General features: G+C 44.0%; 2 protein-coding genes across 2 annotated transcripts; one reads left to right on the forward strand and one right to left on the reverse strand.

Annotated features, from left to right (window-relative positions):
• Positions 1-4,302: 4,302 nt before the first annotated feature.
• H257_09867 (hypothetical protein) lies at positions 4,303-4,935 on the reverse strand. The gene has a single exon (XM_009836246.1). The coding sequence runs from the start codon at positions 4,927-4,929 to the stop codon at positions 4,342-4,344; it is 588 nt and encodes a 195-aa protein (XP_009834548.1). The 5' UTR covers positions 4,930-4,935; the 3' UTR covers positions 4,303-4,341.
• A 7,432-nt stretch (positions 4,936-12,367) lies between these two features.
• H257_09868 (hypothetical protein) lies at positions 12,368-12,981 on the forward strand. The gene has a single exon (XM_009836247.1). It carries the CDS (start codon positions 12,401-12,403, stop codon positions 12,863-12,865), a length of 465 nt encoding a protein of 154 aa, XP_009834549.1. The 5' UTR covers positions 12,368-12,400; the 3' UTR covers positions 12,866-12,981.
• The last annotated feature ends 686 nt before the right edge of the window (positions 12,982-13,667 follow it).

The following is a 13,667-nucleotide window of genomic DNA, read 5'->3' on the forward strand; positions in this document are numbered from 1 at the left end:
CACGAGACAAGAGGCAGCGTTGGTGCCACGAGAGGTCATTGTCGTCGAGGTATTCGAGACGCAACCGCATGCGACACGAGTGCCCAGTTGAGGCAGACGGTGACATGTATGCATGCCAAAGTCGCATTTATTGGATTGACGGGTTCTATGTTTCATAATATGTATGCCGCCTCATCCCAGCCAGGGACTACACTACTGTACACTGTAGCTCGCAGGTCGTGTGACGTCTGTAGTCATTTCACAACGCATTGACCCCTTGCAAGCATAGCGTTAGCATTTTTCAGAGCGAATGAGCGACAAAAATGAATTGGAAATCAGCGTAAACCAATAGACTGCACCAGTAGCGCAGTGCAAATGATTCTCCAAAGAAACAACTTCTCTCCGCTTACTTGCTTTAACATGGCGACCATTAACCTCGCCAAAGATGCAGTGCAAGCATCGCAGTGATCATGTCTTGAGGTCATGCATATTTCAGCCAATTATAGGCGTGCAATATGGAGTAGGATGCGTGGCCTACGATTTCGCAAAACCGTTCGCTACTTGACCCGTTATATGAGTTATTGTATGGTCATGAAGTTTGGTAAATGCGAAAATGTAGGCCAGGAGGAGCTGTCCTACGTCTCTCTTGATTGTTGTATATCTGGCCTACAAAATCTGATGAATGGACATTTCAGATCCAGATCATACAAATATCAAGCGAGGTCGAAGGTGACCCTTTAACCTACGTACCATAAATAAAAAGTCGGACCAAATCAGGCCACTTTTTATGCCGTAAAACATCCGATTCTTAAGAAAATGGCATAATTATATGAACTTTGGAGACATCCACAAGCACAAATTGAAAATATTCAGATTCTGGCAACTTTTCTTGGAAAAACAGCCATTTTATGCCAACCGCCCATGTACTTTCGAAGATTGAATATTTAGATTCTGGCGCCATTTTATGCCAACCGCCCTTGTTCTTTCGAAGTCCGGAAACCTTAAATTTACCGTAACTAAGCCAATTTGACCTCAAATAAGGTGGAAACAATACAAGGAACTTCAGAATGCAAGGCCTACCGAAGAAAGCAAACGTTGCACTCCTAAATTGTCCAATAGAATTGGATTGTGAAAATAACGGATTTAATTCGTACTTCGAAGTTCGATAGCCAATCAAATGACATTACATACTTGATCCCCACTCGAAGAAAAAGTAGGCCTTGCATTCTGAAGTTCCCTGTAGATATGCCTAGCACCTCTCAGATACGCAACGACTTCGATGACTCACAAAGACGACCAAACGACTGACGGACGTGACCAAAGCCATCCTTTCATTTTTAAAGCTATGGTGGCGTGCCTGTAACTCAAAGGCACCTCATGGCAGTGTGCATGTCGGATCCCTTGTCAAGACAAACAGTGGCCGTCATCCAACCCTCGACCATACTATGGGTGTAGTAGTGTCCAAGGTGATGTTAACATCGACATTTGTTAGAAGAGTTTGTATTAATACTGTAGTTGCAGTAGTGAGTGAGTAGACAATGGTACATCGTCACATCATGTGATGTTTCGTCGTAGTTTTGTCGTTTTGAAAAAAAATACGACTTTTGGACTGGTTTCTTTTAAATGGAAAGACATTAGTTAAGTTAAAAATCATATTTTTATATTGGTATAAATCTTTCCGGAACAGAGGAAGTATTATATTTGACATGTCAAGAGGAATTCTGAAGAGTAAACACACCTTACAAACCACTCTTGTACCACAGAACAACAACGTAGCTATCAATCGACCTAGGGTAGCTACCGGTACAGTGCTACGCATTTACTATCTTCGCACGGTACCCTTACAACCGCTACAGATGTGCACAGAGAATGCTAACGTACGACAGCCCATAGTATCATACTCGATCGCTTCACCATGAATATACTTGCTACAGGTAGTTGATTGATGTGACTGAAAGACCACCGAGGTCGCAAGTGCACAGTGTTTCGATGTTTTGGTGACGCCTGGCCCGAAGTTATGACATACCAGAGGACTGATACATAACTAGTACCTCGTTAGTGCGATGATCTTTTGATGGTCAATACAGAGATGGAGCTCACTAGGACGATGTCACAGTCGACCGGTGGAATTCAGCGGAACTTATCCAGACATGCTGAATACCAGTTGAACGTCTTCACATCAAGTTCATTACTAGTATCCACGAGGCGGAATATACGTATAATCGAAGGTACTTCGTACTTCTAAGAGATCGATCGTACTCACCTTACAACTCTGCCATACGGACGAAGCTTGCCAGCCTACGTCCCCATAATACCCAGCCAGCGCTAAGCATACGTAACGTTAGTCGCCAGTGCACTATCAGCGTTGCATCGCCCTTGATTCTTGTACTACTTACTTCTGGTACGTAGTTAAGCCCTCGAACGATTATCAACATCATTGTGATGTGTACACCTTGCTCGCCTCCTAGCGATACAAACTGTACTTAGTATATACATACATGCACCATGTATTGTTGCTTTCAAGCTACCAGTAGCAAGATTAAGAAGTAGTACTAGACAGCATGGCAGGAATCATATTCGAAAGCACCGATTTAACTTCCGTGATCTCGGTGTATTTAGTCCAACTGTGTGTGTGGGAGCCCGAATCTACTGTAGTATGCGGTAGCGGGTATAAACTCCCAATTGTACCTTGGACCCCCCCTATCAGTACTGACCACCACATTGAGTTAGGTGGCGATTGTCGGCTCAAATTTTTATATTACTGCACTGACCGTCGTCCCCTTCCTTGCCCATATAGGTCGACAACGAATTTTCAATATCCTTTCAGGGCAGATTGGTTACCTTTTGCTTACATGCACCAAAGGGGTCCTGACCTTGGATAACCCCAATTCCTTGCAATTCACAAGTGGTTCTAGCGTTTTATTGACAGACAGCTATATGACGATGTGATTCTACAGGGACATGTGTTTGGCTACTGTATTGGTCCCAACTCAAGCATTCTTGTGGCCCCACTCATACTAGTACAATCGAGGTCGTTCGAACGGAAAAGAGAATCACAACCTGGGCATGAGCTCGTCATGTGGTTCAATGACATTTCCAACTTGGCATTGCTGTGAAAGTAAATACTAGTAACGATAACTCATCGACGGCAGAAGGACTAAATGGAGGTTACTACATAAATTAATTGCTGCCACGAGCACTGAGACCTCTTTGGCGACGACAATTCAGTTGTGTTTTAATGGTACTGTACGTCGCTGACTCCACGATTTGAGTTATGTAGGTGGCCACTCGGCTAAAAGCATGATGAATGTAGTAGTACTCCCCCACTACCCGTCCCCAAGCTGGCACCCAGCAAACGTACGTAGGATAATAATAACGTTAACGTCATGCTTGTTGTCGGAAACTCATGCCGACATTCCCCATCTTGGCGATAGGGGATGTTTGCGCTGAATGATACAAAAGTGTTGGTAGTTTGACTTACTTTGAGATTCAACGGCATACATATTCATAGTGTATATAACTCGGTCAAGTCAAACCGTACAATTCCCTCATTAAAACAGTTCCACTGTTGTTTTGACCCGAAATACTGTTTCAATGAGGGTTTATATAGAGCTTTCTATGCTGAGACCACCTCACCTCTTATAGGGGTTAAGGGCATCTGAGTGATTAGCGATAGCTAACCACTAGCGATGCAGTTATCCCCGGAGATTTAGCATCGTATGTACTCACGGGGGGTGAGTACATATGATGCTAAAAGGACGGAGTCCCAGGCTACAGGGCTACTGGCGAAAAGGTGTATCCGGATGTAATAATTCCCTCATTGAAACAGTATGTCGGGTCAAAACAACAGTGGCACTGTTTTACGGTTAATGAGGGAATTATTCAGTCAAATGCTATGGGAGAGGTTTCTCCAACATACATTTCTTCGTTGGGCACACCTGGTACAATATAATGGAGTATCCTATATCACCTTGCAGTCGTGTTATTCTATTCACATCGCGGCTCGGGGGGTCCCCGCCCTCGTTTGATTAATGGTTGGTTGCTTGTCCGGGTACGGCTCCTACTGCTTTTGCATCTTGTTGAGATGAAATCCACGAAAAACTCCTTAGTCAAACCGTCCAAATGTCAGTGACAGCTGGTGACACGCGTAACGACGACTCTACTGTCGTGTTTTTACCACTGTTTTACCACTGCCCTCTTACATCATCGACTTTTGTGACGAACGTACGTACAGTGCTACCAGGAAGGTAGCATAGTTGGCAATGAAAAGTGCGTGGCCTAGAGGTCACTTGTCCTCTTCACTACGGCGCATATTATGATTTATGAGATACGATATCGTGCTAAATTAAGGATTCACTGACACTACTTGGAGTTGGTGAAAGCCTCGAGGAGAAATGCCACACACTCGTCGAGTTGCATGGGGCTGCACGAATACGGTAGCGGATCCAACCGCATGTCAAGTTGGCCCGACACTACCCCGACATCGTCGACCGCGACGGGATCCACGTAGCGGCAACCGTCGTCGCTGTCGCTGCTGTACCGGTAGTTGGAGTTTCGAAAAGATGCCGAGGGGGAGGGATGGACCTTTTGCCGCAGACCCCGCAAGTGCCGGGCTTTCTTTTCTCGGTACTTTTGGGCATGTGTTCGAATCTGGCGCACTGTGCGAGTTTGCACGTGGTCGGCCACGCACTTCCACGGACCTTTGGGGAACATGGCCACTCCTTCCATGAACCGCAGGTGTTCTGCGTTGGTCCACATCCCCGTGCCTTCGATTTCGTCGTCAAACAGCAGAGGCGGCGACGACATATTGCTCCTGCACCAGCTTTGTGTGGAGATGATACTACTTGCACGGATGCGTTTGTTGTAGTTTCGCACAACTGGGGTGGTCTGAGGACCGGTGGGGGACGACATGGTAGATGCAAGAGGGATCAACGTTTGCATATTGGACATGCGAAAGGGGTTTTCCAAAATGACCAACTCCTATGTGTACACCTCATGCAACACCAATATGCGAAATGTCAACATGGGGGCTGGATATTGCCAGCAGGAGGATGTGGGGAAGATTCGATGACAAGTTAACAAATCAGATACACGTCCACACAACTGGTACGTCGCAGTATTATGTTTTCTACCATGTGGGCTGAAAAAGAAGAGTTCACGTAAGTGTTCAGTTGTATTAATACTATACATAGCATTCATACTGGGACATATACTACTTACTGTATGTACTTCATGCCGGAACGACCGCCGTTCGTTTCGAGAGAAGTTGACTGTGAAGTTTTTTCGTTGGCTACTCGCATCGGAGTTGTTAGTTGGGTCTAGAAGTATACTACTACTTCAGTACGTAGTATTATAGTAGCAATGCCCACCAGATCTTATTTTTGCGGAATGGTCGATTCAAATACACACGTGAGCCCCTCCAGTTGCGTAATTGTCGTCAGGTCGTGGTGCTTGGAATTCGATGGACTTTAGAAGGGAAATGGCTGGAAGAGCCAGCCCCGACTTGTAGTATGTGCTCAATAACTTACAGGTGGTTCAAACAACTGCAACACCCGCAGCAGTACTGAATTCACTCGCGCTTAGCCATCATGCCTCCAGTTAAGCGTTAACAAGTGTCCCTTGGCTACTGTACAAGTAGCTGGTTACGGTAAATAAGACGGTAGCGCTTCTGAATAATTGGCGATGGTTTCGATGTTGTCAGTGACGGGGTGATTCCCATGAAGGTGGTTTCGGTGCTAGAATTCACCAAACACTATATTTGATTCATTCGAACGTACAGTATTTGTGTGACACAATTCGTGCATGTGTCACAGGCCCATCCAACGGAGCACGATTTGATTTCTCCCTTGAGCGTTCGGCTAGAAAGTGGCATTGCCATCATCACGATGAAGGTAAACGACATCACGTTGTCCACGAATAAGTACTACGTAGTACTTCACTTTGCAGTAACAAGAGTGGATATATATGGTACCGTGTACCCACACTTTCACGAAACTACTAGTAGTTACTACCGAGTATTACTACACAGTCGATTGATGTCACAGCCCAAAAAAGTGGTGGACATTCTCTATTTTAGCGTTTTCTTGCGTACGCAATTCCCTAATTAAATAACTGAAAGCTTAGCTGTAAAACAGTTCTACTTTGTTTTTCTCAGAAAACACTGGAATTTTGAATGCTCGGATCGCTTACTAAGGGTTGTGGGCGATGCATTTATTGTTAACCTCGGAGATTTAGCATCGTACTTTGAAGTATATACTCATCGGGATAGGACGGAATCCCAGGTTACAGGGCTACGGGAGAAGAAGTGTATCTAAATGTGATAATTCCCTCATTTGAAATAGTATTTCGTGTCAAAACAACGGTGGCACGTTTTTGATGAGGGAATTATTCGTTTTCTTGCCCGTTCCGTATCCCAACCCGCCTTCGATTTAAAATTTGAATGGCATTCTACCAGAACTATTAATAATTCTACGTAGTACCGTTATTAATAATGTTATCCACTGCAATAATGGCTGGTGGGGAATTGTGCCCCCGGCAACACGATTATTGAAAACTCACTGGAACGCTTGATCGGATTGGATGAATACAGTTGGCCTATATATTAATAGCCTATCAAAGCTAACGTTAGCACATTTACGAATACCGAACGTTATTGACGAGTTCAACTCACAGACAAAAATTTAAATTAACGGGCAAGAATCTATCTCCCGGCTGGTTTCACGGTGCTGGCTGCCAAAACGTATGATTAGTTGACGAAACATGGTAAGTGGAGGAAGGTTGTACGTCATCACCACACGAAACCTTCGCATGCATTCACGGTGAGTCAGTACCACAAATTATTCCTTCGAAGTCGCCGTATGACAATAATGCACGTATGATGATGGGCAGGTTATGCAGCCTTTCGAACAACGGGACAAGTGTGCATACCTTCCACCCTCGCCTTATAACCCCCCTTCAACTGAATATGAACTTGCAATACATGGAGGATTCAAGATGTCCGGAGAGTGAACATGATACTGGAGTAGCACTATTTTCACGCACGAGGGTATCTTCTCACAGCAATATTACGTCCAGTGCTGTACAATTCCCTCATTAAAATAGTTCCACAGTTGTTTTTCTCAGAAAATACTTCAATATGAGTGTTTATATCGAACTTTGTATGCTTGGACCACGCACCTCTCACTACAGGTTATGTGGTTAGCTATCGGTAGCCACTAGCGATGCAGTTAACCCCCGAGATTTAGCATCGTGTGCACTCACCGTGGGTAGGACGGAGTCCCAGGCTACAGGGCTACGGGAAAAGGTGTACCCGGATGTGATAACTTCCTTATTGAAACAGTATTTCGGGTAAAAACAAGAGTGGTATTTCGGGTAAAACAAGAGTGGAACTGTTTTTATGAGGGAATTATTCACCTGTATTGTATCGTTGCGACAATCCAACTAAATGAAAATGGTACATGTACTATTCCCTCATTAACCATACTAGTACTGTAGTTGTTAAATTCCACTTTCTGGAATACTAGTATTAGGTTTAATAATTTATATATAAAAACCAGTTTATATAGTATACTATATTTCAAGATTAAACTCTTACTCAGAGTTTGTATACGCGTCGTCGAGATTGTAGTTCGTCTTGATGTACAGTACATCAGCTTTTTCAAGCTGACCGTTGTAAATGCTACCACCACAGCGCCTTCGGCGACGAATGCATCGTCCAAAGAAGCCAACACCCCCTCCAGCCGCTGCATCCAATTCGTCCTCTAGCGAACGCCACGCAGTTGCGTTGGGCGGCCTTGCCGCTGCTTTGCGTCCCTCGTATTGGCCGTGAGTGGCCCTTAAGCAATACGTCAGAGTCTTTGGGGTCAATAATCTGCTTAATGTATGTTATGATGCTTCATGTAAACCAAGCATCTTTTCATCCATCTTTTCCTCGTATAAAGGGCTAATGAAGTTGAAAGGATCATACTCGTTTTCTTATTATGTCTGTCGACCACCATCCTCCTTTCAGACTCATTGCCAAGCGCAATATGCATCTTGCTGCTTGAGGCTGCGGGAAACGGCGAACGTAGCCGTCCTCGGCGATATAAGCGAGGAAGAATGTATGTCTAGACGAAGGAGACGAGTTTTGACGCAAGTCGACTTTGTATTAGGTTCTCTGTTCAAAACGTATACGTATGGACTTCAAATTTTGGCCGCTATGTAGTTACGATCTCTTTGGAAACGTATCCACTTCATTCCATGAGAATACCGTTACGTATTTTTAATATAGAAGTAACGTTAAGGATGTCATAATTTAAAAAGATAACATCGAAATATAGCATCAAGTTAACATCCAATTACTGTTAGAGCATCCCCACCGGCTGATGTAGAAATGTAAAAATCTTCAAAGTACTAGTACATCACTACATCAGCAAAATTTACATTTTTCAGCCCCACACCGGTTGCCAATAAATTTTACATCATGATATAAACGCTCCATAAACACAGATTTCTCAACAGATCTGTTGGGTCATTTACAGTTCTATGCGATTGAGGTCCCAATGGACTTCTTCAACGAAGCATGCCATCCCGATGTCCTGAAGCACGCCGGCAGCATGAATATGAATCTTACAGACAATAGAATGTACGCCAACCTGCTTCACTAGATTCTCCACTGGCGAGAGCTCCAAAACCTCAATCGCCAGCGGGCGTCCAACACGAATTTGCTCCATCAGGACTACTATTTCCGCCAACCGGTGTGGATTGGCTGTGAAGTGATGTACTACTGTTACAGCACGCACCCAATAAACGGGTCTTTTCAGCTCTATGTTTACATCAGCCGGTGGGGATGCTCTTATGACAATGTTAACTGTCCAGAAAGTTATGCTATAATTTTCTAACATTTAAATGTCATATTTTTAAAAGTTATGCACCCGTTTTCTGTGCGGTCCAGCAACTCTAAACGCAATCGATTGAGGACGATAACAATCCTTCAAATGGCAATTAAAATGTAGTGCACCACTGCTGTCTTCCTCGGGCTGAACTCGATTTGATTCTAGCGTGTTGTATGGTGATGATGAACTATGCACTGCCATTTTGTTTGAGGATCGTAAAGTTGATCATTTCCCGCAGCCTCCTGTAAAGTACTTACACTGATAGTTGCAGCGAACCATGTAGATATCCTGGCTCATATCGGCTTCAACGACAACTTCAACTTTACTTGTCTGGATGCCACCCAATAAAATTATGCCACACAGTAAACCGTTTTGGCAAGTCTGCAAAATGTTCCGAAAGTGTCATATCCCATGAAAAAAAGAAAATAGGAAGTATCAAACTGTAAACGTTGTCTGGATGCCATTTTAACGTGCATATATTCCCCGAACGGTTTCAAACATCAGGAGATTTGTATTAATTGAATTATAATACAAATTAAAATTATATTCAATATAATACTGTCATTCAACACTGGATTCATTAATTAAATTTGGATCAAATTTAAAAACAACAAGTAAAAAAAAATTCACTTCCGCTTTTGCCGTTTCGCTGCGGCCACATGAAGGTGCTCGTGGAATGCCACTCGACATTCGTCTTGATACGTTTGCGCACAACCGGCTTCGCAGGTAAGAACAGAACTTCTTCGCGTACCCCTTCCCTTGTCTTGATCCACGATTCCGTGCCAACGGCGTCCTTGGTTCCACTTGCTTTTTGCATGTACAGGCGAGTGAACATGCGAGGCAACAATATCGGCCACACACCACAGGTATGAAATCCATTTGAACCAATGTGCAGGTCTTACTGCTCACCGTTGGTTTGGAAAGGTCAACGAACGCAGTCGAACCTAGGCAACGTCCAACGGCCTCAACGCCCTTACTCATTTGCTGCTAATCATTACTATTAATATACTAAGCTTAGTAATGTTATTAATTTAGTTTGGCGGGATTATAATTGGTTGGGTTTTCATTTCAACTCCAAGTATAAAATTACTATCATGAATATTATCACTACCAATCAGTGATGTTTACGCCAAATTAGAGGAATCTGATTGGATATAAGTCGAATCGTTCGGAAGATTGACGCACTACCTTAGTGAGTTTCGTAAAAAATCGCAAAAAAAAGAGATAAGAAAGTAGTAAACTGTACTTGGAACCATTTTTTCATTTGCTAACAGGCCCTATAGGCCTATTCCAAGTAAGGGAGACATTTCCACTTTATTTTGACCCGAAATACTGTAAAAAATAAATCAATATTCCATCCTGACACATTTACTAGCCCGTAGCCCTGTCCCGGTGTACATATCCTAAATCCCCGGGGTTACCGGCATCACCAGTGTTTAGCTATCGCAAACCACTGAGGTGCACTTAAGTTTAACGCCTAGTAAGTGGCGAGGTGGTCAGAGTTTACAAAGTCCGATAGACACACTACTATCTGAGAAAAGAAACAATGGAACTGGTTCACTGTTAAATTAATCGGGGAATTCGTCTGCATCGTGGCATAAAGACCTGGGCAACATTTCCACTGTTGCTTACGTACAGTAATCCTTCACTTCTTATTATTAGTATAACGTAAAAAACCAGTTTAAGATAACTTAACCAATTTAGGATAACTTTGTAGTGCCCAATCACACCTCGTTATTTGTTCCAGTCAAAACCTCAGTCATATAATGCTTACCATTCCGTCACGTGAATGAAATGCAAAAACGGCGAGAATCCATTGGTAATAGTCATTCAAGATTGGGTTTGATGTACCCTAGTCGACACGGTCCACATTGGGTTGGATCTGAGGTTTAGTCGAGTGTTAAACTCGGTGGACATCCTTCCACAACAGAAATTTTACTATATAACAAAGACCCTTTTATAAATTATATAGAACCTGTTCTACCCTCTACCCTAAACACAGAATTTCAATGCTCCGACACATACATAGTTTAAGATAAAAAAGTTATCCTAAATTGGTTATCCAAATGTGAGTACAAGTGCTTAGAAAGTGACAAATTTACCTGTGAAGTACATCGCCTAAAGTGATAATTCGATTGTGAAGTCAAAGCGGCGCGTCTAGTCTATTGGAATCATTCAAAACTCAAATATCGTAACAGACTCAAAACTTATGTCCTTTCTACTCCGACGCCTCCAAAAAAGTTATCTTAAATTGGTTTTTTACGTTACTACGTATTATACTAGTAGCAAAATGCAGTGAAAACCAAAACCACACATTCTAGCCAGGGGTTAATTGCATTTCAAGGGGTTACGTAGCGATAATGATCCACTGGTGATGAACTTAACCCCGGGAATAGCAACACAAGGGGTCCGGGGTTTCCGAGGCTGGCTACTGGTACTTTTGATGAAACTGATTGACAGTAAGAAACAGTTGTACTTTTGCTCTCAGGAAATTGTTCCCTTGTGAGCGATTGAGGGAAACTATGGGAAAGCGTTCAACAAATCTGGATACCGTTCAGCCAAGACTGAAAACCGTTCAAGCAAATTTTCTTCCCGTAGCCCTGTAACCCCGGGACTTCGTCCTACCCCCGTGTGCACATACTTCGAAGTATAATGCTAAATCCCCAGGGTTAGTTGAGGTGGTCAGAGTACAAAAAATATGCCTCATCTAACAAGAGTTTATTAGTTTGAACGGTTTTCAGTCTTGCTGAACGGTATTCAGATTTGTTGAACGTTTTTCAGGGTTAGTCGGCGATTGTGCTCAAGGTAACAACACTCTTGCTGCTCAATTCTACGAATACTTGGTACTGTACTACTACGTACCGGTAGTGCTAACGTTACATCGGCGTCTACTACGTGTAGTACATGGCAAGGGTATGTATTTCCTATACGAATACACCCCGTCCACCGTCGACCGTACAGTATTTAGTCCGGGACAGTTAAACAAAACTGTACTTCGAGTGGTAGTATACGTACTAGTATAAATGAAGTCGATCCCCTGGTGCAGGCTCCATTCTGTCTCATCATATACATGTACCAGACGACTTCCGACCCAATATTTAGGGGACGATGTAGGTATACAATCCCACTTGGGACAATCGACTACAGTATTGTAGGGTATGCGTCGATGTGTCCCTGTGGTATGCAGTCACATCCTATTCACAATGGTTCTACCAACGCAGGGGGATGCTATGATAGGTAACCGGGCGTCGAATGCGACGAGAGTGGTTCAAGAATAAAGGGTTTTGCGAGTTGCCCCTGCAATTTCGACGTTATAAGTGGCCATGCCTACTCCCCACGCATTTGTCTCTTTGTAACAGTGTTATCGCGTGTTTTGCCAACACAGCCCAAAAATTCTGATACAGAATGTCTACGGACTGGATGTTTGATAAGCTTACATACGGTAAGTGGTGGTGGTGCCTGCCACCAGAGTGCATGTGATGCTAGTGAAGGTTCGTTGACATTTCCCAAAACTACTAGTACCCGTCACATCCCAAACCAGCCAAATTATGAGCAGCACTACTACCACCTCCAAGAGTTGCCCTTTGGACACAAACTACAGCGACAACGACAATCAACGGATCGAAGGCACGGGTACCTGGACAACCGACGAACACGACCGGTTTCTCACTGGCATTGCCATGTACCCCAAGGGCCCGTGGAAGAAAGTCGCGGTCATTGTGAAGACGCGATCCGTGCGCCAACTGCGAACCCACGCCCAGAAATTCCGCGAAAAGATGGCGCGGCGGGAGCGGCGGGTCGAGTGCTCTGTCAGCAGCGCGTCGTCGACGACTTCGTCGGAGGACAGAGAAGCCAACGTGGACTGGGAAAACTGCGGGGTGACGCACAAATACGACGGTGAGGTCAACACGTGGGTCGGCGACCCCATCTCGTTTGCCAGAACCGGCGTCCAATACGACGAGTGTGCGCTGTTTCTCCTCGAAGCGTTTGGCGAGTGGGGCTGTGCCCTGTGATGATGGCGCCCAATAGGTATAGAAGGAAAAGTACATAGGAGAAATACAGTTAGTTAAGTTATAATCGTAGCGCCCCCAAGCTATACTAGTAGAGCACAAGGGGGTCCATAGTTGCATTGATTGCTCCCAAGCGTCCTGGTTGGAGAGGACTGGAAGCTTTACGTAGCCGTGTAGAGTAAGTATGCTGTACCATATGAAGTGTATTGATACTAGCACTAATACTAGTTACATAGTACTCCGGGAGTAGGGGCTAATTTGCATGACTTGGAGCTACCGGTACGTTTATATTGGTGTGGTGAACAATGCTCGAGGGAAAAGTTACCACGAGGCTGAACACTACTGTACAGTAATGAAGTCCGTCAAAGATGTGAACTATCGACGCCGCATATGTTGACAGTTACACATTCTTTTTCATGCATTCATGTTTGAGATGGGTCGACGCTTGGATGTGGCACCAGGGACAACGGCTTCAAAACGTGTCACAAGATCTCAGATTTGATGGAAGAACAACGCAGGACCAGCGACTTTACAGTAAGTAGTAAGCCGTACTACTGTACTGGTAGTACTTTACTAAGCAGTACTATTAGTAATAGTACTAGTACTACTATTGTGCTTTTCACATATTTTGGCTAATCTGGGTATAAATACCCGCTTTTAACCAGTGGGTTACGAAGTTTTAGATTGATTCAACTTCGTTTTAGCTAATCGGAAGTACCTATGATTGGATGAGCAAGAGCTGTTCCTGCAGCATATGTTGCTAACCTGAAGCGTTTGCCCATTTCATTTCGGCAAACGCGGGGGT

Source organism: Aphanomyces astaci, assembly GCF_000520075.1.
Source record: "Aphanomyces astaci strain APO3 unplaced genomic scaffold supercont1.25, whole genome shotgun sequence".
Taxonomy (NCBI): domain Eukaryota; phylum Oomycota; class Saprolegniomycetes; order Saprolegniales; family Verrucalvaceae; genus Aphanomyces; species Aphanomyces astaci.